At 41.3% G+C, this 27,898-nt stretch overlaps 1 protein-coding gene across 20 annotated transcripts in view; it reads right to left on the bottom strand.

Annotated features, from left to right (window-relative positions):
- DOCK9 (dedicator of cytokinesis 9) overlaps nt 1-27,898 on the bottom strand; it is a 279,214-nt gene that overhangs the window by 97,164 nt on the left and 154,152 nt on the right. For all 20 annotated transcript variants that reach the window (XR_009049021.1, XM_057707550.1, XM_057707546.1 and 17 more), the window contains 10 exons: nt 27,133-27,228; nt 26,017-26,151; nt 20,473-20,647; nt 19,479-19,546; nt 10,427-10,501; nt 8,980-9,120; nt 8,458-8,661; nt 7,968-8,090; nt 4,386-4,468; nt 3,687-3,809 (listed from right to left, as the gene is read on the bottom strand). Coding sequence is in view for 19 of the 20 variants with exons in the window: in XM_057707550.1 (XP_057563533.1) it covers nt 3,687-3,809; nt 4,386-4,468; nt 7,968-8,090; nt 8,458-8,661; nt 8,980-9,120; nt 10,427-10,501; nt 19,479-19,546; nt 20,473-20,647; nt 26,017-26,151; nt 27,133-27,228 (1,223 nt within the window). In the remaining variant the exon portion in view is untranslated. The remainder of the gene's footprint in view (nt 1-3,686; nt 3,810-4,385; nt 4,469-7,967; nt 8,091-8,457; nt 8,662-8,979; nt 9,121-10,426; nt 10,502-19,478; nt 19,547-20,472; nt 20,648-26,016; nt 26,152-27,132; nt 27,229-27,898) is intronic.

The raw sequence follows: 27,898 nt of genomic DNA, 5'->3' as shown, positions 1-27,898 counted from the left end.
GAAGAGGACACTCGGCACAGAGGCCATGTGACCTGCCCCAGGTCTCTCAGCATGGAAGTGAGTTACGGATTAGGTTGTGAAGGATGAGTGGGGTTCCCTTGGAGAGACAAAAGCAGAAAGGGACACATTTAGGCCAGAGGGCAAAGCACAGTGGAGTGAAAGCACGCAGTGGGTTTAGAGAAGGGCCAGCAGAACCCCTGGCTTGAGTGCAATGTAACCAGAGGGAAATGGAGGTAAGAATGTCATTAATATAGAGGTACAAATAAACACAAATATGTAAGCCTCATGCAGAAACCCTAATAGTATTATTACCTAAACTACCCAATATGACAGCATTAAAAAATGGTCTGCATTTAAAAGAAAATGTTCTATTTTTATACTTAGCCTTCAGATCCCCTGCAGAAATAAGAAAACACACAACCATGAACAAATCACACAAATGTAAAAAACTATGTTCTTCTTCTTAGATAGATACTTCTTGGAGCACATGTCAGCAATAGCATCTATCTGACAGAACTATTTTCTTACTAAATCTTGGCATGTCACCTCTGCTAATTACTACAAGGGAGGGGGCAAAGTGGCTTATGAGCTTTGGCAGCTATTTTCTAAACACGAGGGCAGCTTCAGAACATTCTTCTCATCCATTGTTAAATGACACTTTGAGACAATCATGGGAGCAGAAACAATAGCTTTGGATCCAAGCTGATGCCCAAGCCACTGACATGAGATTACTCTTCGTTAAAAAACAAAAAAACAAACAAACAAAAAAACTAAAAAAAAGAGGACAGAAATAGAGCAACATTAATTTTTCTTAAAAAATGAAAAAGGAATCCTCCACTTCCCTAACTCAACTGCGAAGACCACACAAAGAAACACTGGCATTTCTTTGGATTCTTACTGAAAAAGGGCAGCAGCTTTCCTCACGCTGCTGCGTCTTCTGCTGCTGACAGCAGCGGGTCCCTATTTTCGGGCTTCTGAGTCTCTCGCTGGCCATCTGGACCACACTCTTCCCGGAAAACCCTTCCTACTGAGGGGGTGGTGTGCAGGGAGAACCCACCCTGTGCTTGGGACCAGTGGAGGCCTGTGCTCTTTGCTGCCTGGCTGCAGGCTCTCTGCTCAGATCACATTTTGATTGATGACCCTGTAAAGTTCCACCCTCCAGGCTCCACCCAGGAAGCCAGACCTTGAGCCGGGGCTACCCCTGAAGAGCGGCCACTGCGGGGGGACGCTCCAAGCTAACCAGCCTAGAGAGTGACTTCTGAGACAAGGCTCCCAACACCCATCACATTGAAAACATCACTGTCTGTTTTGTTGGAATATATGCGTAAATGTTAGTTAAAAAAATATAAAGTTCACGTAAAGTCATGGAAAGTCACAAAGTGGAAAGTGAAAAATCACCCATAATCCCATCCCTCAGAGATAACCAGGACTAACATCTGGTATACATCCTATATGACTGGATTCATGCCCTTCTATCTTTCTATCTAGCTAGCTATTTGCCTATCCATTTCTTCATTTATATACAGAAAGAAATACATGAACTATTTTATTTTCAAAAATGATACAGTGAGTTCACATTCCTGAGTACAGAGACCTACATCATGATTGTTGAGAATCACATGGTAGGCCAGTGAGCGAAAACTGTAATCTATGTAACTAAAGGTGACTAGAGCTTTTTAAAAAGTCAACTTTTTATTCCATAAGCAAGGCTGAAAGTTTCCCGAAAATCAAATAAAAACTTAACAATAATCACTCTACGACAACACAGTATATATAACAATACACTACCCATTACCAATAAGCAAAGGTTTGTAAAAGATGTTAATTATGGCTCTACTTAGAATTCTGAAAAAAATAGGAGAGAGAAGTAAGAAAAAGGTGAAATGAAGAAAGCTAAATAGCCATTTTGAGTTCTAGGCAAACTGATGTGCTTACTTTGAAATGCATTTTTTCAAATTAAAAAATTAGACTGACAGGCACCTAAGGTACACAATAGTTTCTGGCTGGCTCTTGGCCCTTCTCATTTCACTGTCTTTTAATACCCTCAGCTCTTTCTCCTTCCCAGAATTTTGCTAGAGAAATTCTAAAACCCATGTCCCTAGCAAATGAAATCAGTGTCATAGGTTCAGCAGTGAACTCATGACAGAGTGCCAAAAGAGTCCAGTGGTTAAGAGCCCAGGTTCTCAGCCACCAGACGTCCACCAGCTGTACAATGTTGGACACCTCACTCAGCCTCTCTCTGCCTTATTGTTATGGGTTGAATTGTGTTCCCCGAAAAGATGGTGAAGTCCTAGCCCCCAGTACCTATGAATGCGACATTATTTGGAAACAGGACTGTTGCAGATGTAATCAAGTTAAGATGCTTAAGTCAGTAGAGTGGGTCCTAATCCAATATAATGTGTTCCTATGAGAAGAAGGAAATTTAGACAGGACACACAGGAAGACAGCCACGTGAAGACGGAGGTAGAGATTGACGTTATGCTGCCCAAAGCCCAAGAACACCCGGGGCTACCAGATGCTGAAAGAGACAAGGAAAGATCCTCCCCTAGGGATCTCAGAGGCAGCCTGGCCCTGCCAACACCTTGACTTCAGGCTTCTAGCCTCTAGAATTCTGTTGTTTTAAGCCACCGGGAATGTGGTGTGTTGTTAGAGCAGCTCCAGGAAACAAATATCCTCACTAATGTAGGTAAAGCATCTAGAACAATGCCTGTGAACTGTAAGTACTATATGAGTTCCAGTCCTTCCCCCATCACCCGTTCAGTTCATGGTACCAGGAATCACTCCATCATACAAGTCAGAAAACATCTCTCTCTCCTTGCACCCTAATACCCAATCAGGAAGACGAGACCCAGTAACTGCGCCTGCCTGACGTGACTTGAACTAGTCCTGTATCCTACTCTTCCTATTTCCACTTGCAGTGGCTTTGCTGAGCCCTTGCCTACCTCTTGCCAAAGGTTCCTCAATTGTCTCTTTCCTCCCTGGGCTCATCTCTACCCAACCCGCCCTTCACAGCACCACTAATAACATTCTTTATACAATTCAAATTAACCAGGGAACTCTTCTGATTCTAAACCCCTTTTTCCTGCTAAAGGACTTGAGAGAAGTTCCACGTTCGTCCAACACGCCCTGGTGTTAGAGTTGAGCAACTGAAAAAACCGCTTCTGCTTCCTCCCTCTCCACTGAACAACTTCTGTTTTACAGGTGTAGAAATAAGTAAGGCCCTAGACAAATATTGTATGCTAACTCACATATACGGAATCTAAAAATGGTACTGATGAACTCAGTGACAAGAACAAGGATGCAGATGCAGAGAATGGACTGGAGAACTCGAGGACTGGGAGGGGGCGGGGGGTGAAGGCGAAGCTGAGACGAAGTGAGAGAGTAGCACAGACATATATATACTACCAACTGTAAAACAGATAGCCAGTGGGAAGTTGTTGTATAACAAAGGGAGTTCAACTCGAGGATGGAAGATGCCTTAGAGGACTGGGACAGGGAGGGTGGGGGGGACTTGAGGGAGGGTGGGGGGGAGTCGAGGGAGGGAGGGAATATGGGGATATGTGTATAAAAACAGATGATTGAACTTGGTGTACCCCCCCAAAAATAATAAATAAATTAATTAATTAAAAAAATTAAATTAAAAAAAAAAAGAAAAGAAAAGAAATAAGTAAGGCCCTGAGACTCACTTCCGAAAGTCTGCAAGTAACTTGAGCATGTCTTCGTTGGATAGCTTATTGCTGTCTTGCTTGTAGAGAGCAGAAAATCTTGCATTTTTGTCAAGGTTTCCAGATGCATCCTTAAACAACGTCCTGAAATAGCAAAACAACATGTCTAAGCTGTTTCCAAATGACCAAAATAAATCCACAACTTGACTCTGGTTTCTATGTGAAGACTAATTATTATTCCACTGGCTATAGCCAACAGAAATCTCATTATCTAAAGACATGGGAGATAGATATTTATAAGGATGAACACCACTAACTCAATTTACATAGAAAACGTCTCCAGCAAATGGCTTGTGCTTAGGAAATAACATACACAGCCAAATGCTTAAGAAAGAGATCTGCAGGCCTCACTGGGCTGCCACCCACTCCCAGCTGGAGGCACGTGGCTGGAATCTGGAATCCCAGCTCTCCAACAAACACTCACGTCCACCCTGCCAGTGCCAACACGCTAGCCTCCAGCCAGCATCCCTCCTCTCTGTGTCTCTAATAAATGAGTTTCCGGATATGGAGCTTACTTATTTTCCAGTTTTACACATTTAAATGCTCTTTGTCTCTGGACAACAAACAGAATAGGTCAGTCGGTCAGTCAGTCGGTCGATCTATCTATCTATCTCCATACATCTATATGTATATAAAAGGTATAAAAGATGCTCTCTTTACCTTGCTGCCCAAGCAAATGGCATTCTGTACTGCCCTAGTCTTTGGCATGCCTGCTTGGCATTCTTCAGCACCTTCTGAGCAACCTTGAAGACATCAGAATAAAACCATGAGTTACTGTATCCCACTGATGGGAGAATTATGATCTAGAGAGTCATTATCTCACATTCACTACACAAGCTCTTACGGTAGTATCAGATGCATGGACAAGCACATCATATTTTAACGAATATGACTGGATTTATCCTCAGTGCAGAGTATTCTGTTTATCACATTCTCTAGCAGTGATTTTCAAAGAATAGCAAATGAAAACTGTGTCCAAAATGTGTGTCGTTTCTTTAGTCTTCAGAGTCAACAAGCATGCCGCTTCACAGGCTCTCATATTTCTTTATGACTAAGGGCTATGTATTATAAGTCCACTGAGTTATTTAATAATTTCTAATACTTGGTGTTCATGCCCAAATATATCACATTACTAGAGTTTACATGAGAACACTAATGAAACATGAAGCTTTCGTAGCTCCTAATGTGCACTGGCTTATGCAGACTCCCCCAATTTGGGGTATATATATTCGTTATTAAGACATTATAGGTATTGACTTAAGTTAGGCCAGGGTTTTCAATCACTATGTTCTTGTTTTCTAGGTATAAACCACTGCTACTTTCACTTTCCAATAATCAGTTTTGGTTTGCTGTGGGGGGACGGATCACCTCTATAGTGCACAGGGAGGCAGATCTGCTTTTGGCCTGAGATGTATGCATGGCAGGTCTATTCATCAACTACACCCCTATTGCTAAGGCAGATGACACCTCATTTCCCCAGATTTGCTTGTTCTGGAATTGTCACCACTATAATGTTTGACTGATTCAGAGTCAGAGTGGGGGGGTTGAAGGGTCTTTTGCATCACTTTAGTGCATCAGAGTCAAACCAGTTTTGGGAAACGTGACCTAGTGCCTGTGAACTGATGTGCCCTCTGCAGAACTGCAGCATCAGCCCCCCAGGGAGCCTGTCAGGAATGCAGAGTCTCAGGACCCACCCAGACCTCCTGGGTCAGAATCTGCATTCTGACCAGACCTCCGGCAATATGCGTGCAACAGGTTGGAGAAGCGCTCCTCTAGAAGACTCGGAAGGAGAACAATAGAGCCCTCTGTCCCTGAGTCAAACTGAAACCAGCTGTGTGAGTCTGGAGCACTAAACCTCTCTGCGCTCTACTTTCCCACCTGAAAAATGCAGAGCCTGGGCCATTATCCCTTCTGGTTAAAAACCATGACGATTCATGGTGGGGGAACTGCTGCCTTCCCGAGGGACCTGGAAAACACTTCTCGATTGAGACAGGTGTCAGAGCTCACCCAGCCCTCCTTTTCTTCTTCAAGTAGGGCACGTCCATGCGGGGACTCGGGGATCACAGAGTAATATGGTCTGCCTTCCCGGGGTGGCCATTTCACTTACGCATTTTCAGGTACAAATCATTACTTTAAGGTTCTAACAATAATGACTATGTTGTGGAGTAAAATGCAATATTAGCATAAAATTTAAAGCCAAAACAGGCTTCAAATAAGTTTCACTCTTGCCTATAGTGAACAAGGACTGAACTCTCAGACTTACTGAGGGTGTAAATGGAACACAATATACATGAAAGTCAGAGTGAAAGACTCATTTTTTGCCCTTTGGGTTTTTCTTCCCCTCTTTCCTTTTTTAGAAAATCTATTCATGGTGGACACCTACAGAGACTTTTCCTAAAAATTTCCTCCAAAGCAATAATTTCCTCCAAATGATATTCTACACCATCTTGGAAAACATGAAGAGACATTTTGATATACAGAAAAAAATCATCCCTCAGTAAAATCTCCACCGAAACTTCTATTTTTATTTAAGATGGTTGAGTCTTAATCCCTGCTTTAATTTACTGCATTGGAGGTGTGAACGCATGGAAAAATGTACACATGGCTGAGCTATACATTCCATAAGTAACGAAGGAGGAGCAAATTCAACAGATGCTCAATGGACGCTGGCCAGGGTGGCGTCCAGCCCCAGGGGACATGTGATTTTCGCACCAGCATGAGCTGCCAATTTCCAACCATGCACGTGGCAAGCAGAAGTAGCAAAGCTGGTGCATGCCAGCCTTGGAAATGTGGTGCATACACAGTAGGGGAGTAGATCTTATCTTGGGTATTCATTGATTATTAATCAAAACATCAAAGAACTAAAAGAGCTTCTCACCCAAGGCTTTACAGACTTGATTTAAAAAATAAAATAGCTTCCCTCCAGAGGCCAAACTTTACTCAGCTTTTATCAGCCAGAAAGGCATACTGTTTGAAGCCACGCGCCTGGGTAAATGGGCTTCTCCTAGACTGGAGTTGAGATAACTGATAACGACATCCTCCTATCTGCATCAGGGATTTACAGTCTCCATTGCACTGTCTCATACATATCTGTTTGATCTTAGCACTGTTCCTGAGAGGAAGGCAGGGGCGGGTAGCATCATCCTTCATCTAGAGATGGGACAGCTGGGCCCAGAGAGGTGACATGATGTGTCCAGGCTAGTTAGGGGCTCAGCACCCAAGTCTCTTACTCCTGGAACCTGTTCTTTAAAAACCATCCTGCACGTTGGTGGACGCACCTGTGATGTACAGTGGCCACAGAGAGGAAGAGAGGAGGCTCTGAATCAGCTCAGAAAACCTTAGTTAGAGCCTCTGGGGTGTCCCCTCCTACCGCTGACCAGTCCTTGTCAATGTATCAGGGTCTCAGATGACCACTAATAAAAAAATTTTTTTACAATAACTAAAAGTACTATAAAACTGGCACAGGACAGCACTCAATAGCTTACTCAAAACAGGTAGTTCAATGTGTGAGAAAGTGACAGTCAAGTGCCCGTTAGTGACTCCAGCTGTGGGACACTAAGCAGGTAACTAAATCTTCATAAACCTCAGTTTTTGGAAGTGTGAAAGGAGGTCCTGGACTAGATGACTTCTAATATTCAATAACTCTATGGTATGTCCACACCTAGGCACACCCCAGGTAATGAACACTACACCAAAGTGATGAAAACATACCACACATACATCTTGTCTATTTCCCTTCCTTCTCCTACCTAATGTCACACCACCTCTGCCACCATAGCCCAGCCCCACCTGACAAAACACAAGTGCGCCAGATCTACAGACACGACTCGCCAGACCATCTGAGCCATGTCACCTCCTAGTCTCCAGTCTCACATTTAAGTGTAAATGGACCCAAATGTATAATTCTAGGACCTCAGAGACATGCCAACAAGTGGAAGAACTCTATTTAAATACCATATACGTACTTTTTAATGACAGAAAGTTTACTATTAAGCTGGTAATTCCTCTGCCAATTATTTCAGGATTTCAGGATAGTCTAGCCAAATGAAGTATTTTATTTACACATGGGACTACTTTTCATTGATAATTGGACACATAAGGTTAACTACAAGAGTAAATCTACATAGAGTAGTCTACATCTTTTAGAATATAAATATGCTTAACTGTGATTTCTTTAAGTGTTTCTGTTTCTATTTTTTCTGATTGCTGTTTATCATCACAAAGCACACAAGTCACCCATACCTTAGAGGAGTCTGAACTTCTCATGTACGGCTCCGCACCATGTGTGATGCTCCCCTGAAGCACTTTTTCAATTCTAGCCACAAGAAATATATCAGGATGAGGGCACGTGACTGAGAATATTCCCTAGGGAGCAAAAGATTTTCTTTAGTGAGTACAATTTACAGCCACATTAAACAAATCCCATGAACACTAAAGATTCTCAAGCAGCAAAGAGCACTGATACAGCACGGCTATTCAGAAGCACCCAGGGCCAGGCTGGTTAACTCATCAACAGTTCATCACCTGATCAAAAAAGTTTAGAAAACAGAAATGAGAAATCAAAAACCGGTTCTTCTCTTTCAGCTTGCTTTTACTGTCTAATTATATATGCTGTCAATATAATTAACAGCCTCATTCATCCCAATTGTGCATTACAAAGTGTTATTATGTATTTACATAGCCTGTGCAAGATAAGCTTTAATAGCCTGACCGCTGGGCTCACACCCCCCACCTGCTTTGGATACTGCATGGCGGCGTCGTGAAGAATGTCCAGTGGGGCAGGCGAGCTCTGCCTACCGCCGTTCATCAGAGACGGGGATGTGGTGGCCAGCATCTGCCTCACTGAGAAATGGTTCAGGTCCACGTGGAAATCAGCAGAAATCTTTCGGTTGTATTTTATGTCAAACAGGGATAGAGTAACAAAGAAAGGCTCCACCTGAACAAAACAAAAGAATCCAGACCATCGCTGTGGCTCAAACTGTCAGGAAAAAAGAAAGCTGCTATCACAGAAGAAATGACGAGACCTATGTATGACTGTTGCTATAAATTACTGCTAAAGAGCAATAGCTCCCATCCCTGTCCTGCATCACAAACATCCCGTCGCTGCAGCCTAAACAACCCTCCACACCCTGATCTAACACTGCACCTCTCTGATACCAGGAACTAGGACTGCATGTCCCGACTGCACTGCAACAGGGACATCTGGAACGTCTGAATAGGTTTTTTAATTTTTATTTTTTAAAACCAAAATTACATTTGTAGTGGGTCCTTCTTCATTTTCAGCCACACAGCATTGCAAATTGAAAGATAAATCATTGCACTTGACAAGAATTCTTTTTCCAAACTTCTCTTCAAATGGCTTCACTTCTGGCTCAGCTGATGAGAAGTCAAGCTTCTTTAGAAGAAAATACAAATACATAAATGTATTATGCTCCCACCAAAAAGAAAAAAAAAATCCCATAATACATGTATCCTAAGGAAATTGCTTAAAATATGGAAACGCTATATACATTTATTCACAATAATGTTACTATTTTATACATTTATATAGTATATAATAATGGTCAAATAAACAATGCTGTATATACTCAATGGATGATTCTACAGAGCTTAAAAATTATTGTTATGAACAACCCAAGTGCCCATCAACAGAAAAATCTATAAGCAAAATGTGGTGTATACACACAATGGAATATTGCTCAGTCATAAAAGTGAAGTTCTGACACACGTTACAACAGGGACAGGCCCTGAAAACACTACGCTAAGTGGAACAAGCCAGACATAAAAAGGCAAATGTCGTATGATTCCACATATATGAACTTCCTAAACAGGCAAATTCATAGAGGCAGAAAGTAGAACAGAGGTTACTAGGGGTGAGGAGAAGGAGGCGTGGGAGGCTGTTGTTTAATGGGCACAGTTTCTGTTTAAGAGGATGAAGAAGTTCTGGAAATGGATAGTGGTGATAGTTGTACAATAATGTGAGTCTACCTAACACCAGTGAGTTGTATGTTTAAAAACGATTAAAATGGTAAATTTTATATTATGCATATTTTACCACAATAAACAAAAAATCATCAAAAAGCAAACAAACAAAAATATATATTTATAGTTATGAAGTCTGTGAGGAGACATAGAAAAATACTTATTTTTAAAGTTAAATAGTTAAAAGAAGTTCTATAAAAAAAAAAAAAAGACCACAAATGAAGAAGGGGAAAATACGGGAGGAAACACAGCTGATCAGTTGGCCCCTCAAAGCAGCCCTATTTGTAGACATCCCTGGAGGCCCTCCCAAGCCATGTTTTAAATTTTGGGGGGACACAGATGTGGACCACATGTACTGCAAGGCTTGTATTTGTAACTGAGCTTGGGCTAGCCAGGAAATAGCACAGTCTACTGGGCAACTTTAGCGACGCTTATTATTTTCTGATGGTGATTTGATGGGGTAAATTATATATGTTCTTTGTGGACTTGAGAGTGCCTTTGGATAAATCTCCTCCAACTTTCAACAATCTATTGAATAGCAAATATTCACAATGGTTGTGCTATGGTAATGAGATTACAGGTTGTTTTTATTTTTCCTCTTTCTCCTGAATTGTCTATACTGTTATATTGTGTTATCAAAAATATATAAATAAGCAAACAAATAACCTATCAAAGGTTTTCTTTCCTTGAACTATTTTAAATATTAAAACAGTTCTTACCTGGGCATCTGGGTCCAAGTAAAAAAGTTTAACTCTGCTTTCACTTTTCAGTTTGATTTCTGCTTCTCTGGTACTCTGATAACAAGAAAAACAAAGAAATAAAAATTACATTGAAAAAACCCTTCTCTTACAGAGATGTCTAAATATGTTTGAAAGCTAACCCGTCCTGAAGAGCCAGACTGTCAGACAGCTCTGCCCTCATCTTGGAGGGTCACCTGCACGTCAGCGAACAAGGACAGACTATTCGGTATGTAGCACACAATGTAAGCACTGTGGGGGAGAAGTTAAGATGTTATCCCTGCCCTTATGAAGCTGATAATCAAATGGAGAGTCAAAACCAACACAAAGAAAGCAAAAGAGAATAATTAAGCATTACCATCAAGAAAAGCTTCATAAAGTAATGGAAGAGGGGACAAGCTTTGAATGAAGGCATAGAATTTAGAGAGCAGAAAGGAAAAACACATGAGCATTTCAGACTGAATGAAAAGGATGCACAGAAAGGACAGACACTGAGAGTAGAACTAAGCCCAAGTGGTAGAAGGGACTTGGGGTCCAGCCCGAGACTGAGGGTGCAAGCAACGGAAGAAGGCATACGTCCTGGATGGTGGAATAAAGAAAACTCTGGCGGACCGTGAAGGAGAGGCACAGGTGTCAGTGGCAGGCAAGGGGAGAACTGCTGATTCATTCAATAAATATTTACGAGCACGTATTTTATGTCAGGCCAGGAACACAAACACGAATGAAATGCAGTCCCTATCCCCAAGGAACACCATCTGGGAAGACAGAATATAAACAGCAGTACGCATGGCAAAAGAAACAGTACGTACAGTGAGCTAACCTGCACTAGAGGGTGGCCGTCAGGAAAGAGCTCCCAGAGGAAGGCCCATCTTGAAGGACAAGGACATTTGGCCAGAAAAGGAGAGAAGGGCATTCCAAGAGGAGGCACTACAGGTATAAAGGTATGAGTCACACCTGAGCAATGACCAAGTCATTCATTACAACTGAGTGGTTGTACATGATGAAAAAAGTAGAGAGTGAGTTGGATTTGTTATGTAAGGCCTGGGGATTTCACAGAGAATCCCCCAAATCATGCAATATTTTAATCAAGGGGATAAAATAACCAGTTCCGCATTTTAGATCCACCTGAAGGTAGGGCTGAAGCAATGGATTATAAAGGGAAGGACTAGGAGGTCCACATGGTCTCTCCTGAGTTATCACAACAGGCTTCCAGTCTCACAGCAAGGCCCATAACAAATCCCACCTTCCTAGCTTGGGCGGCCTGCTGACTGCTGACTGCAGCTTTGTGGAGAAGATGGTAGAGTGGAGTCTGGAGATGCCTGTGGGATTTCCAACTGGAAACATCCAGCAGACAGCCAGAGAGATGGGATGTGAGCACAGGGTGGGAAGGAAGGCTGGAATTACAGACTGGGAGAACATCAGCATAGAGGTGGGCATGCAAGTCTTGAGGGTGGGTGAGGGTCCCTGGGGGAAAGTGTGAAAGCGAGTCTATAGACAGAAACCCAGGGTCCCCAATACTGAAGGGGTGAACAGAAGAAGAGAAGTCATTCAGGGAAAGAGACATGTGGTGGCAGACATGGGAGCTGGAGAAGTAAGATTTGGGAACAGGGAGAAGAGGAAGCTAAGACATTCACAAGATAGAAGTCATCTCCAACCACATTATGCCTCACACCTGATGCCTCTACATCTATATCCTGTTCTTCTTGGCAGTCAGAGCTCTTAATAGAACGTCCTCTCTCATCTGCTTCTTTGTCCAAAGACCGTGAGTCACATCTCAGCACATGATGGGCAGTGACAGCCACAGGGGACAGGACGTCTTGTCCTCGCTGCTGGTGGCTTAACGAGGTCTATTATTACATCTCTAATCATTGCCTATGAGAAATTAAGTATCTTTTTAATTTTCTCAGCCATGTACTTGTTATAATAGGTTCTTAGCAAGGACCCAAACTCTATCATGACTATATTGAATAAACTGTCTACATCAAGCAAAATGAAATGACCATCAGAATGCCAACTAAGAAACTGGGTTCTGGTTCTAGTTCAGTTGTTAACTAGCTATGTGAACTTGAGCAAGCCACTCAGCCTCCCTGGACTCCTTTTCATTTCTGAATAAAAATGTGCAACAAGATGCTGGCCCAAGTCTCCTTCCCCGACAAAGTTTATCTTGATGCTCTCCATGCAGCTTTAAGGCTTCTGGAGGCTCAGGGGCCTTCCTGCAAATCGACTGTTCATGCTTACAGGGAAAAGCCTGGGCTTGTGGTTGGGTGAGGTGAGGGGGTAGGGCAATGTTTTAAATCCATCTTGCCCATCACCTTTCCTAATTTTTCACATCAAAAGGGCCAGAACACGTGCATGTAGAATATACTTAATTCAACCAGGAGAATTTGCTTTACTTTGTTTGTAACCCATGATGTTTCCTAACAAGACATCAGTACTAGGTGCTATAAGCCACCGCCAACAGTAACGCATCCTTCTCCCGAATTTCTGCTTGAGTCCTTCAACACGGGCAAACGCTATGATCTCAGACACTGGAGCACAGCAATGGGTTCTTAATGTAGATGCATTTTCTGATGCCTTTTTGAAAGATGCCTGTTGACTCGAGCGGCCTGGGAGATGCTAGGAGATGAGAAATGAATAAAGCAAGAATGACTGCTAAGAGCTCCACATAATGGGAGGACAAATGGGGATGCAGACACGTTAAAAGAAAAAACAACAACAACAACTAGCCAAACTAGACTCAAAGCATCCTGATGTTGCCACTAATATTCAAGGGGTATATCCTTCACCAGAAAAACCATTTAGTGGAGAAGAAGGGACAACTTTAGATGTAAAAATAACCTAAAAGCTTATAATCCACTTCGCACACACTGACAGCTCTGCTATGAGATAGATGAAAAGCAGGCTCAGCTTCTTAAAGTTCCTCCCACTCCTCTCAAGGCCCAGAGTGCTTTAAACAGACGGGATGCCTGATATACAGTGTTTGAAAGAATTGCCAAGTATAACCTGGGCAGTAAGAAAATGTGGCTCAGGAAGGGCAGGGCTTTCCCCCAGAGCGAGGGAATAATAAATACTTGAAAGCATCATAATGATAAAAGCAAACATTTATTGATAATACCCAGCATCTCTATGCTAGATGTTATCCTAAATGCACATTTAAATTTGGTACAACCTTAGGAGGCAAGTCTTATTATTATCCTTGTTTAAGAGAAAACACTGAGACACAAGGGGTTAATAGTTTGCCCCAAGACTATCTAGCTTCAGAGCCCAGACTCTTTAAGTACGAGACCAGAAAAAAAAAAAAAAAATAGGTAGAGAATAGGAACAGTCAGAGAGCAGGAAAACCAAATGGCAAATAAATAAACGAAAATATGAAAAATGTCACTACTAAGCAGTGGGATGCAAATTAAAGCAGTAAAACTTCATTTTTCTCTCCTCTGGTGACGATGCAGAGAAATGGGAATATGAATTGTTACAACCTTTTGGGAAAGTAACCTGGAAATATTTAAAGCACTAAAAACACAATAAACGGTGCGGTGACCCGGAAATCCCACCTTGGGGAATTCCTTGTACTGAGATAAAAGCACAAGTATTTAAGTTTATAAATATGTCATGGTGTTTATTGTGCACCGTTTGTATAGGCTAAAAACTGAAAATTATCTAGATGCTTCATGAATAGGGAGATGGCTGAATAAAGTGTGCAGTATCTGTATTTGGAATATTATATATCTATGAAAATGAGTGCACCAGATCCTCTATGGTCCCAGGGGAACATCTATGAAAAAATTTTAAGTGACAGAACAAGCTTCAGAGTAATGTATACATCATGAGCATATTTTTAAAAAAATAACTAAAAACACTACATATGTTTATATATATTTCCATGAGCAACTGGTTTGGTGAAGAAACAGTTATAACAGGTTAATAACATCACTGCTCTCAGGAATCTGGGGATGGAGGTTGAAGGGAAAAGATGAACTTTTCTTTATATGATTTTGAATATTTTTACTTATAACAACAAGCCCATTTTTTTCATTTAAATTTTAGTAAAGACAATAAAGTAAATTCCTGTAATAAGTACTTTCACAATCTAAGAGCCCACAAAATATAGCTGTAAAAAAATATCCCACAGACTATGCTGTCCAGCACTTCTCAAAGTGACAGAAACCAGCTCTGCTCTTAAAATAACCTGTGGTCAGTCCACACCGTGGATGCAGGAAGAACCCAACTCGTTCTTCCCCTCCAAACCCTGTCACTGCTGTCCTACCCCTTGCCCATCTAATACTTTGGGTTCAGTAGAGAGGAATACAAGAGGAAAATGGAAAAAGAAAAGTAAAAATGACAGAGCCACTCTCTGTAAAAAATGACACTTCTCAGAAATCACAGAAGAGAATGATTTGTCTAAAACAAAGGCTATTCCCTCCACTCCCATATTCCCTAAGTTTAATCACTAATGATACACTCTGACAATATTTTCTTCCTTGTCATAAGAGACAGTTATGAACCAAACATTCAAGAGTTTCCAGAAGAACTACTGTAGAGTTTAAGTATACCCTGCATCTTAAGTTTATCTCGGAGCAGGTAAAACAATCAAAGGCCAGAGCATCATGTTTGGAGGATGAGTTACCAGAAAAATATTGTGTTGACTGTTGGCTCATTTAAACAGAATGGGTTGGAAACGGGAAGACTCAGCAAAATCTTTCGAAGCCAGAATATGTACTTTTTAATTTAAAGAGCTGTCATGATTTATTTCCACTACTTCCACGAATATCCAACTCCCTGGGACCATCATTGCATCCTCTGTGTCACAAAGCTATAATAAAGCACTCCAGATAAGAAGGGCCAAGGAATGGAATGCCAGCTGACCTCACAAACACAACCCGAGCCAATTCTTTTGTATCATCACACAATGACATAGTTTTCTGGATTAAGATACATGGAAGGAAGCATTCATTACAGATGTGCCTTAAAAACTCAGAGAAGGTATCTGTGAAACTGTTTGAGTTCTGACAAGTACTGCTGATCTTGGCCTCCTGATGCTTACTCAGCCTCAATGAGACCATAAACTTTGAGACACCAGACTCTAGCCTGTGTTCAACTGTGGAAGATTTACCTAGAAAGGTAAATTCATTTGCTAAAACAAGTTGCAAGGTAATAGGATGGGAGCAATTTTGGTTTAACATAAAACAACGCTTCTCTTTCAGAACCACATGGGGAGACAAAATTAAGAGTGAGCTTTGAGTCCAAAAAGAGCTCAAAACTAGAAAAGCTATGGAGAAAAACATAAGGTAGGAGCATAAGGGTTTTCTTCATACTATCTTTACACAGGAGGTGATATGTGTTATATACATATATATATATCCCCATGTTTTATATATATATTCCTACATATACATACACACACATATATATGTATATATTCCAACGTTACCTAAGGTAAATGTAACCAGAAAAAAATACTTATCAAATAAATAGTAATTGGGCTTACCACATGATCATATTACCCCTCAACACAGCAGAGAAGTAACCAATTAACTAACTACGGTTTGTGTATTTAATAAAAATGTTTATAAGACTATGTACTCTGATACTGTACTATAAATGCTGTTACATTTAGAGCAAACATATGTTTGGCTCCATATTAGACAACAGGAGGAAAAGGACAGGTTTTAGGATATACACAGTGTGTCCCCATAAGAAAACAATGAGGATGTTCAGTACTAAATGTACAGCAACAAAAGGGCCAGGAATATACAAAATATTCTGAAAACCTATGTCCACATCACTCCTACCATATGTCAAGAGCCCCCCCATCACATTCCACAATGAGACATCAGCTATTTTCGTACTAAAACAGCTTCCTGTCCTTCATATCCTGTTTGGTTATGTCTCAATCGCAGTGGAAAACAAAAGCCGGGGCAACAGGATGAATGAAGCAGAAAGAGGAGTTGACCTGAGAGGGGCCTGCCATTAAATTACACCTTTGCCTGCCCCCATTGTTCTAGTCCTTTCTCTGCCGTCCAACTTGACTGTGGCCTGATCTCCCCAAGGACCTTTCCTTGGTGCTGACCTCTTAACTTCCCACATCCCCTGACTGAATTCTCCCTCCCTGCACAGCTGTGTGACTCGAGACTCGCTCCCCACCCCCCCACCCAACCCCTATTCAGTCTCAGATTCTGCAGCTCTGGAATCCACTCCTTCTAAAATCAGGATGACCCGTGATCAATCCACCTCCCTGCTTTACGATCAGGTACAAATGATCCCCACCCCAGACACACGGGAGGGGGTTATACACAGTCCAAACCACGCACACGCGGGGCCCTGGACGCTGACGCGGCTGAGAGCCGGGCACACTGGTGCCTGGCCCCTCGCGCACTGCACCTTCGCCACCGAGCAGGAGAACAGGAGGCACCACCAGCAGACACGTGCCCCACAGGTGGGATGGCCGCATGCTGAGGAATGACAGCCGTCCTCGTTTTTCCTTTTTCTTTTTCCCTTCGAAAAATTACCTTCTGCCTTTTTCTACCTTCTTAAATTAAAGTGGTTTAAAAACACTTGAGAGCTAGGGGGTGGGGGTGGCGGTGGGGGCAGGGAACACAACAGTGAAGTCCCTTACAATGCTGCACTTTTCAGGTTTTGACCATGACCCACGGTAAGAAATACATCACAACCCAACACACGCACGTACACACACGCTCTCTCTCTACATATATATGTACATGACTTATGCATGATACATACATATATCGAATAATATCTATCATTTTTAAGGGCAGTGCACTTTAATATTCTCTATTCAATTCTATCCATTTTTTAATTCTCGGTCACATCATGTTGAGCTGAAGAAGCCTGACACAGAGTACATACGTACGATTCCACTCTTAGGAAGGTCTAGAATACTCAAAACTAATCTACAGTGACAAAGGTCAAAACAACAAGGGTATAGCTGGGAGGGAGGATACAGGCAGCCTGCTGAGGTGCTGGAAATGTCCTATAAGCTGATACGGGTGGCAGGTGCTGGAAATGCCCTATAAGCTGATACGGGTCGGGGCTGGGGGGGGTGTACAAACGAATCAAGCTGCGCAATCGGTGCCCGAGCATCTCACTCTATGTTAAGTTCTACTTCAATTAAAAAAAAAAAGAATAAAAAATTAAAAAACAAATGAGAATTGGATGTTGAAGCCAATTTAATTACTTTTTAACAAGTAAAACAGCTTCAGCTAACTTGGTCATTACCCACAGTTTGAAAATAGCTTCAGTTATGTTTTATAAATGTATATACTTTTAAAAGAATAAATATATGCGATATATATATCTCCTTAGGTCCTAGGATCAAGGAATTCTTAATTATGCTGGCCAGGTAGTAGTAGGCAGTAAGAGAAGAAACGAAGGCACAACTCCTGTATGTCTTCACAGGAGAAATACAGATTTCTAATTAATCAACATTAAGCTCAAATAATATGAGTCTTCTCCTAGGCATCCATTGTGTTCACCCAGTAAGTGTAGAAAGTTACTTTTTGAATTATAGATTGCACTGTATATATTATCCATTTCAACAAACATTTTGCTTTGAGAAATCATGAACCCCAAAAATCCAGAAACAAAAAAGTAAGTCTCAATGCCAATATGATACACAGAACTTCATAATACAAAAACACAAACACACAAGCCAAAACTCTTCCAGCCTAGAAGGAGGTTACAATGGTGGCACTAAAATTGGCTTTAATAGGCAGGTGCTAAAAAGATACTGTGGTAACAGTCAAGTTCTAAAGAAAAACAATACTCTAAAATCCTAGCCAGGGAGGGAGGTTTTATATTTGAGAATAGCTATGTTGTCTTAAAGTAAAGGTCAATGTTGAATGCTAGTCTATTTATAATGGTATATAGATAAACCATGTTTTCTATTACAGTGTTTAAGATGTGGGTGTGTAGGGTCTCTATTTCACTGTATTCGAAAAAAAAAAGAATAGAAAGGCAATAACAGAGTAAGAATATAAAGGGCCAAAGAAGACAAGGATGCTTCTCTCATTTAAAAAGAATCATTCATAGATGCACACAAGGAGGCAAGTACAAGGCTATTCATTGTAGCATTGTTTGTAATAGAAAAAAATTGGAAATAATAGAACTGCTAAAATAAAATGCTTACACAATGAAATAAAGGGTATGAATTAGATCTATATACCAACTTGGATCTCAAAAACAAGGGTGAATTAAAAATAAAAGCAAGTGCAGAATAATATGTTAGCATTTATATAATATTTTAAACATATAAAACACAACCCAATATTATTATGACAGATATAGTGGTAAAGATATGAAAATCAAATGGAAATATTTCCAGAAAACTCGTAACAGTGGTTGTCTCTAGTTGAGGTTGTGGGGGAAGAAAGGAATGGAGTACAGATGATGTTTAAAAAAGAATTTCAGGTATAGCTGATATTTTTATTTCTTTAAAAAATGCTGAAGCTGAAAAGATGACACAGTAACAGGTACTGCATCTGGGTGATGGGAATATGGTCGTTTGGATCTTCTCTGTGCTTTTCAATAACTTTTGAGTTTCTCAAAATTATAAAAAAACAGGTATAACTTTTTTTTTTTTTTTAATTCAGAGTGACCCAGGAACAATTTATATAACTCAGGCAACCCTCCTTGGTTCAGTAACAAGATTACCACTGGCCCATCCTCTTGGGAATTGTCTCTATTAACTTGAATAAGGGGAGCATATGTGTGAACATAGTAAGTAATGTGTTACTATGGAAACATTTACCTGTGCATCTTGGTTATTTCTTCAACACTTCTAATGTGATATTAAATACTATGGGGGGAAAACAAAGGATCACAAAAGAGAATACTTTTGTAAAGCACTTTCTGGACAGTAGACTGAAATTCGACTCAAGTCAGTAATGTATTTTACCTCACCAAATACTGAAGTCAAAAAACAGCAGTAATTATAACATGATTTAATAATTCACTACAATGTACTTGTTAATCATTTCATATCATTCTATGAAGAGCAGGAGGTTTAAAGTGATATTACCTTGGCAAGTTCGGGCATGTAGCTATCTAAACCGGAACCAGAACCTTCCAGTTTGCTTTGTTCATCATCTAAAACAGTAAAACAGATTACCTAAGTCACTCACAGCTGAATGCATTTTATTTACAACAGGAAGAGGAAGTCTTTTTCTCTTATGTGCCCTGGAACACAGTGCTTTTCAACTCTGGATACCCAAGAGAAACAGCTCAGAGCTTTATGAAAATGCTGATGCCGGGCGCAGCGGTGAAAGCTGAGCATCTGATGGCTGGAACAGTAGGCACAGTATCTAACCACAACTGTCACAGCTATGGACAGCAGCCCACATGGCCACACCCACCAAGCACCAGCCCAGGCCAACTAAACCAGAATCTCTGGTGGGACACAGGAAAGAATATTTGTTAGAAGTCCCAGGCACTTCTAAGCCACAGCCAGGGCTGGGAATCACCTGTCCAAGGGCCTGAAACAAAACATGAATTGTCAAGAACATAGCCAGATTTTCCCCACCAATTTAATCTGTGGCTTCTGCCCATCCTAACTTTGACTTGAAAATTCCAAAGGATATGATTAATGACAACAATAAAAACTATAATTAGTATTTTAAGTGCTGACTCTATGCCAGGTACTTGAGATGCATTATCTTGTTTAATCTTCCCATCAATCAGCAAGTTCCGTTTTTATTCCCACTTTACAAGTGAGTAAACCAAGGCTCTGAAAACTTAAGTCCACCCAAGGTCTCACAGCTGAAAAATGGTACTGCTGGAACTCGAACTCAGGTCTTCCTTTCTGCCTCCAAAGCTGCAGTTCTTCCCATGACACGATTTCCTTATACAAATGATGTCAGGGAAGGACATCCTACTGTGACAAAATCTTTGCTGACAGACCACCTGTAAAGAGCTCACATCTGTCCCACCTCCACGTACCTGTGCAGTACTCTACTTCCTGTGCCCTGTGGCAAAACAGAGTGTGCGTGCACCCAGGGAAAGCTGCACCTGCTTACCTTCATGAGCGTCTCCGTTCCGCTTTTCTTGCATCGCAGCTTCAAAATTGAGCTGGAGAATCTTGTTCAGAGTTGTGATCCACTCTTCCATTTCCACTTCACTGTCTGCTGCCAAAAGATAACTGCTTTTGTCCTGCATCTTGAGCTCAAAAGCAAAACGCCTGACTTTGTTGTTCTGAAATGGAAAAAGGGTAAAGACACTCATTTTAGAAGAATTGGAACAGACTTAAAAATTCTTTTCTTTATTATCAGCTGAGGGGTACTTTCTCATCAGCATTATTTAAAAAGGCAAGCGCCTTCCCCATAAACTCCCATCACTATCCACCTTCCCTGGTTTATTTTCCTCATGGCTTTATTTTTCTACCTGACACATTACGTATTTTGCATACTTATCTTACTTGTTGTCTATCTCATCCAATGAAATGGAAACTCCTCAGAGCAGAGATTTCTTTTGTTCAGTGCGACATCCCTATTTCTAGAACACAGCCTGGCAAATGATAGGCTCTTGAAAAACACCTGAATGAATGAAATTTCACTGAAAATTTTCAATTCCTCCAGCTCCTTTTTTTTTTTTAATGAAGTAGTATGTAGTATCACATTTTTAAAGGCAAAACATTATCTATCAATATGTCTGACTTCCTTACCTGGAACTTTCTCATCATTTATGAGCCCCAAAAGGTAATTTAGGCACGTCTACCCTCTTCCAGCTTCCCTCATGCCTCCAGCTTTTACGCCTGTGAAAGAGTATCTTACTCAAAGTGTAAAAACCGCAGTCCATGTGCATTAAATGATGAAGGCTGAATGCGCCCAAGACTAGGGTTTCTCCACTGTGGCACTACTGACACTTGGGGCCAATAACTCTGTTATGGGGACCAGCGTGTGCACTGCAGCCTGTTTAGAAGCAGCCTGGCCTTATTCACTAGATGCCAGTAGCACACCCCCTAGTTGTGAAGATCAAACATGTCTTCAGATATTATCAAACACCCCATTGGGGGGTTAAAATCGCGCTGGTGACTGCACTAGAGAGAGGTTCAGCTGCGAAGAACAGGACACAAGACTCCTGGTCGGTACAGGCTGAGGGATGGGACATCACAGACTCCAACCAACGTGCAGCAGCAGAGCACAGTCCTCGCCCCCCAAATTCTAGCTGGTTAGCTGCAGACCCGGAGGGCTCTCAGCATAGGTCTCAGGGACAGGGCGGCCCTCCCAAAGGTGCCTGTGTGTCCCCTGCAGTGTAGATCTTAGGAGAGAGCCGCTCCCAGCAGAGGACTCGGACCACTGTGCGCAGGGCCTCACACCTCACTTAACGGCAAGAGTCAGAGAAGGGGTCAAGGGCCGGATGTGAAAGGAGTTCTCTCCCCTGCACTCCTCACCTACTCGTTATTATGAAAATAAATTAAAAGTGGGGTGAGCAACAGGCCTTGATTCTGAGTTATTCCTCTTTCTGAGCTTCAGTTTCCTTATCCGCAAAACAAGTGTAATCAACTTCAAGGTTCTAAAATACTTTTAGGGCTCAAGATTCGTAAGTGGATTCTTTTCAGGTCCATTTTTAAATTTTAGTTTAGGCATTTCTTTGAACTCACAGCATTAATCAACTAGTTTTTTTGTTTGTTTGTTTTACAATATCCAAAAGCAATATTAAAAAAAAAAAAACCGGAAACACTTAAGCCACAACTTTTGGAGGTTAGCTTACAAAGAGATGTGAAGATAAAAACAAATTATTTAAAACTTGAAGTCTTAGCTACAATTCATTAAATGCAAAACACCATCAGCCACACCTGCAAAAAGAATATGAAGGAAGGAATGGCCACTGAAGTTAGACCCTTAGATTCTGAAATGTATTCCAGAGACTAATTGATCAGAGACTTTGTATTGTAAATCATCTATACTCTGCTGAAGACAGGCAACAAAACTCTTGTAAAACAAAAGTAATTACTGCTAGTTTCCAAATGAAGTTGCCAAATATATTTAGTTTTATTTTAAACATTTTTTTAAAGTCAATGCCAGAAAATTCAACTAAAATGTAACTGAAAAGGTCTCTCAGTTTAAGAATACAAATGAAAACTCCCCCTTGAGAATCCCACACAAGAAGTTATTACACTGTCAATGATAATTCGATCTGGTACTCCTTCCTTTACACTGTGAATAAACATACTTTGACATAATTTGGATTCTATAGTAGCAGCTTTCAGCTGAGGTTAGGTTATAAGCTGAGAGTACCGTGGAGTCAATTAGCTGTTGAAGCAAAAATAATTTTCAGCGAACATTAAGTGGTGCTATCAAGAATAAAACTACTGTGGAACTTGAGGAAGAGTGTATACTGCAGAATTCAGAACTTCACGCAAGAGTTCCTCACCATTTTGGAAAACCATGCCCTCAGTGGAAGCTTTACTTGTGGGATTTAAATCACTTACAGACCGAAACTGGCTAAAGTCTGCATTAGTACTGAGTAGTTGTGTTCACCTTATCCTACATGAGGGTAAACATATGAGCCCTTCATTATAATTTTTTTATATTATAAAGCACTTCCCTTCTATTTCTCCTTTAGAATGTAATTACGGTATTATATTATTTTTTCAACTTATGTGAACAGGTAGGTTTTATTAAAAAAAAAAAAAAAAGTGGTGCTATCATCTTGATCTAGTGCCCAAACACGTTTTCATGTATTCTACCCCCTTCTTAAATTTTGATCCTGCAGTGTTTTAGGCTTTTGTTGTTGTTGTTTTTACATTAGTCACTGACAATTTAAAATACCAAGATTTAATTAAAATTTTGTGCTTCTAGTTTTCTTGAAAAACTATATGATCTGGCACCTTGGGCTGGCAGTGCCACCCAGCACATCAGCTGCCCCCTTAAACGGGACCACTTGTGCTCCAGTTTGTCCCAGTCCCCAGCATTCCCTATCGCTTTACACCCAGGCCTCTTCTTTCACTTAATTTATCCGCTTGGTCCCTGCAGCCATCTGAGTTTGGACCCCTGACGCCCATGCTCACCATGATGAAGTAACAAGGTCTGGACTTATTCTTCCATCATAACTACTAGAAATAACTGGGCAAAAGATGAAACAACTGTTTTTAGATATTTCACAACTGTCAGGGCAGCCCTGTGATCCCTGACAGAAGGGAAACAGATGAGGTGAGCCCTACCATCACCTCAGCTTTCTGCCTGGAGCCCGTATCTGGACCCAGGAGGGTGAGGCCAAACAGAGTCCACCAGTCTTGCTGACTGAGGAGACTGCCCAGGGTTCAGAAGACCCAGGTGGCTAGAACATGCAGGACAGAGTCTCCAGACCCCAAACAGAGTTCTTAGCACAAATAGATAATAGAGGTCTAAACTTAGGAAAATCTCATTCATTACATGCGTATTTTCTGTTTATGTCATGCCTTAACAAAAAAGCTTACCAAAAAAATCAAAATCAAGACACAATAACCTAAATTTCAGGTCATAGAAAAGAGATAAAGAGAAGATTGTGGAGAATAGGGAATAACATAAGACTCCAAAACAACACTAGCATCTAGAAGACAATGGAATGCCTTCAAATCCTAAGGTAAATTTCATCTAACTCTCAAAAAATTAAGATCTTACACATGATTTCCCAGGAAGCTACTGGAGGATGTGTTCCTCCAAAATAAGAAAGGAAAGTGAGAAAGAAGGCGACATAGGATCCTGGAAACACGGACTCCGACACAGGGAGGACGGCAGAGGGAATTTCCCAGACGGTGACTGTGCAGGGGCTGAGGAAGCTGTCAGTCCAGATTAGAGTAGGAAGGAGGGTTGCAGGAGCTGAAATCCTCTCTACCATCACATAACGTCCACAGCTGATGGCGGAAGAGAAGTGAACACACCTTACCTAGCAATATGGGGGCAAATCCCAGAAAAAAAATTGTGGAGGAAGTTGAAAGTGATCATTTTGGGGAGCGGGGAGTAGGTGAAGTGGGGGTGATGCTGGCAGGATGTGCCTTTAGCGCTACCTCTCTGTACTGACATTTAAACCAGATGAATGTGTTACTTGGATGAAAATGCAATTTAATTTTAAGTAAATGTGAATACATAAGCAAGTATACTTGAGGGTCAAACCAGAGAGCTGTGTCTCTAACCTTAGTCACACTGGCCCCACAAAACAACCTTTGCGTCGGAGCTTTGCGTTGATGTCATCAGCGAACACTGAGTCATTTTAAGGAGGAATTCTCTGATAACGGTGACTGCATCTATTGTGAGGAGCCGTCAAGGAGATTGTTCATTAACCACACAGGCCCCTCTGTACAAGGGCCCCCAAGAGAAACGTCTGAATGGGCTTCATTCTGAGGTTACTCGGGCGGCTTCTGACTAATTGGATTGTTTGTATCTACATACACTGTGCAACTGAACGGGTCTCCAAGCTGGAAAACGTAGAGCCTGGTTTGTCACCCACCATAGCGGGCATTAGGTCTTTAAAATATATGCTTTTTCCTTAACTTTATCCCTCTTCACTTCCTCCCTACCCGGACTCCCTGTTCACCTTTCACACCCACTTAAATTTATAATAACCTGTGTTTTATGTATCCTTATAAATTGCTGCCTTACATCTTCCTGGAATATGGGAGGAGAGTGGATGGATGGATGGATGGATGGATGGATGGATGGATGGATGGATGAAGGGGCAGATGAGGAAACTGCCAATCTGCTTTCAAAGGCAATTCTACAAATGTATGGAAGGAGGCACACCAAACTGGTAACGGCAGCGCTTTGAGAAAGGGAGAGATGGGGGTCAACAGGGACTTTCACACTACCTGTATCGTCTAACCTTTTATAATACAAATGCATTCATGTATTATGTATAATTAAAATAATTTTTAAAACTAACTCTATAACAGCACAATAGTAACAAAAATACCTAATATAGGTTGAATGCTTACCATGCGCCAGCACTGTCCTAAGCTCTGCACATGTACTGGTTAATGCCCTCCATAACCATATTCGGTACTATCATCACCCCTATTTAACAAGTGAGGAAGCTGCGGCACAGAGAAGTTAAACAGTATCTCCAAGGTTACAGAGCTGATAAGTGCCAGAGTAGGGATCTGAACTCAGTCTGCATTTGAAATCCAATCTCTTGACCAATATACTACTGTGCCATTGGTAGTATGATGCCAGAAGTTATCACTGGGATGCTAAGAACTGTTCTGAATATTTCTAAGATAACTCATCCAATCCTCTTACTTACCCTATTAAGGAAATATTATCATTATCTGAATTTTGCATGTGAAGAAATTTCAGCTAATAGCCAGTCCCAGGTGATATAGTTAAAAAGTAGCTGAGCCAGGTTTTAAACAGAAGAACTTGTCTGCCAGAGCACTTGGGCCTCCTGCAACACGACTTTGCCTGTATGTTATACCCACTATCTTCTAAAATGATGAAAAACAAGCCTTTAACTCATTTTTAAGTCTGCTATTATTTTTCTACCACAATTATTGCCATTTTTGGAAATGTTTGCTTAAATCTGCTAATTCATAGACAGTACTTTTATAAGTGAGAAAACAGTGATAAAACTCGATCATTATTTACCTGAACCACACCCATACAGGAATCCAGAAATATCGATCCTTTTGGTTCCTTGGAGATCTTTTCATCTTTATAAAAATTCAAATTGTAGGACCCATCACCAAGTTGAATCAGGTGGAAAAATCGTCTTTTAAACGACTGAGAGAAAAATACACACACAGTTATTGTTTCAAAATGAAAAGAGACACACTCTCTCTCAATAACTCACAACTGTATCCCTATGTAAAAACCATTTCAGTTCTCTCCAAAACAAATCTATTTCTGGCCAGCACCCCAGGTACCTGGGTGAGTTAAGACTCTCCATCACATCTAATAATTTTGCTGCATTTAAATTGTGAGGAGTTGGTTCACTTAACATTCCTGGGTCATTTTTCTCACCCACAGAATCAGAGATTTTTACATAACCACCCAGAAGCAGTGCAGTGAATTCTAATTTAGGATGCAGCTCAGAAAGATGGAAACTTTCTCAAATCCCGAGGGCGTCCTGCTCACGCAGAGCAGGACCTATTCTCTGCCTCACAACACCGGACTCATCTCTAGCCCCAGGATTACGATGATCAGCATTTCCCGATTTAATTTTTATCCCCTGCCCAGGCTACCTCACTTCCATGGTTTCTCTTTATTATTAATTCTGGCCTTTCTCTGGTCCTGCTTCTCTCCTGAATAGTTTTTACATTAGTTTTACTTTTCTCTTGGCAACCCCCTTCCAATTTAATCATTTTCCCTTTAGTCCTTGATTTTTGCTTTTCTTGACTTTGCTACAGGAAGACCTCCACACCGGTGCTTAGGTGTAGCCCCTTGATGATGTTCTGCGAGGTACCAAGTAACCCTTTTATAGTCAACACAGAGAAGAAAGGCTATAAGGCGACTGCACCTTCACACTAGCCTCATGATGATCTCATCGTGCTGGTGGTCGGAGGGTGACAAAGGGAGGGGGGGATGGAAGAAGGGCTGTACCAATGCGGGTCGATCACCGATCACCAGGGAGGCATCTTACTGACCAGACAATGTCACTTCTGTCAGGAAAAACAGCATGCCCATTCATCCTGAGCATCATTCCCAAGACCCACAGCAAAAAAGGGCTTAATCAGGGGAAAGCAGGGTGACGGGCCTCCTTACCCTCATGGTCACGCTAATTGCACTGTTCATGTTGCCTTTGTACAGCCATCCGTGCTTGGTGATCCCACCCTTCTGAGAGCCGAGGGAGGCAGCGTCCTAGGCGAGAAGGGCAACACCGCAATTGACCTCCCGTTATTACTGATGGGAAATGCATTCCATTTATGCCAGGCTGCCCCTCGCCCCTGTACTGGAGTAACCGTCTGGCAGTAACACCTACTAAGTCCATGTATCAATAAAAGAGGGGGACAAGCCTAAATTTCTGCACACACTAGTCTATTAAAAAGCAAAGCTTGTTCTAGTTCAAGTGTTTTATTTTTTTTTTAAGTGTTTTATTTTTATGTGTTTAATGAGCCACAGAAAGTACATACCATACTTGACCACTCAAGTTGGAAGGTCTCACCCAGTTTCATGAAAAATGTTTTTCACATTACACTCCCCTATAGTTGGAGGACAAAAGCAAATTCCTGGAAAACTTCCCAGATGCTTAGTTCAGGGAAAGGTGAATAAGAAAGGAAGGAAATACGAGGCAACAGAGAAAGGAGAGATAAAATGCTGGGGCAACAGAAAAGAGGGAAAGAGAAGCAAGAACACAACAGGGAGAGAGGAAAGGAGAAGAGAAAAAAGTGAGGGGACCCCAACTCTGAGATCTGGGCTTAAGGGCATGGGGCTGCCAGCTGCTGCTAAAATATGTCAGGCATAGATTTACACATATGATAAGCAGACAGGCAGATGAAATGTACACACACACAAATACACAATGTGGCAA

Source organism: Hippopotamus amphibius, chromosome 14 (genome assembly GCF_030028045.1).
Source record: "Hippopotamus amphibius kiboko isolate mHipAmp2 chromosome 14, mHipAmp2.hap2, whole genome shotgun sequence".
NCBI lineage: Eukaryota > Metazoa > Chordata > Mammalia > Artiodactyla > Hippopotamidae > Hippopotamus > Hippopotamus amphibius.
This window is presented reverse-complemented; position numbering and strand designations above follow the sequence as displayed.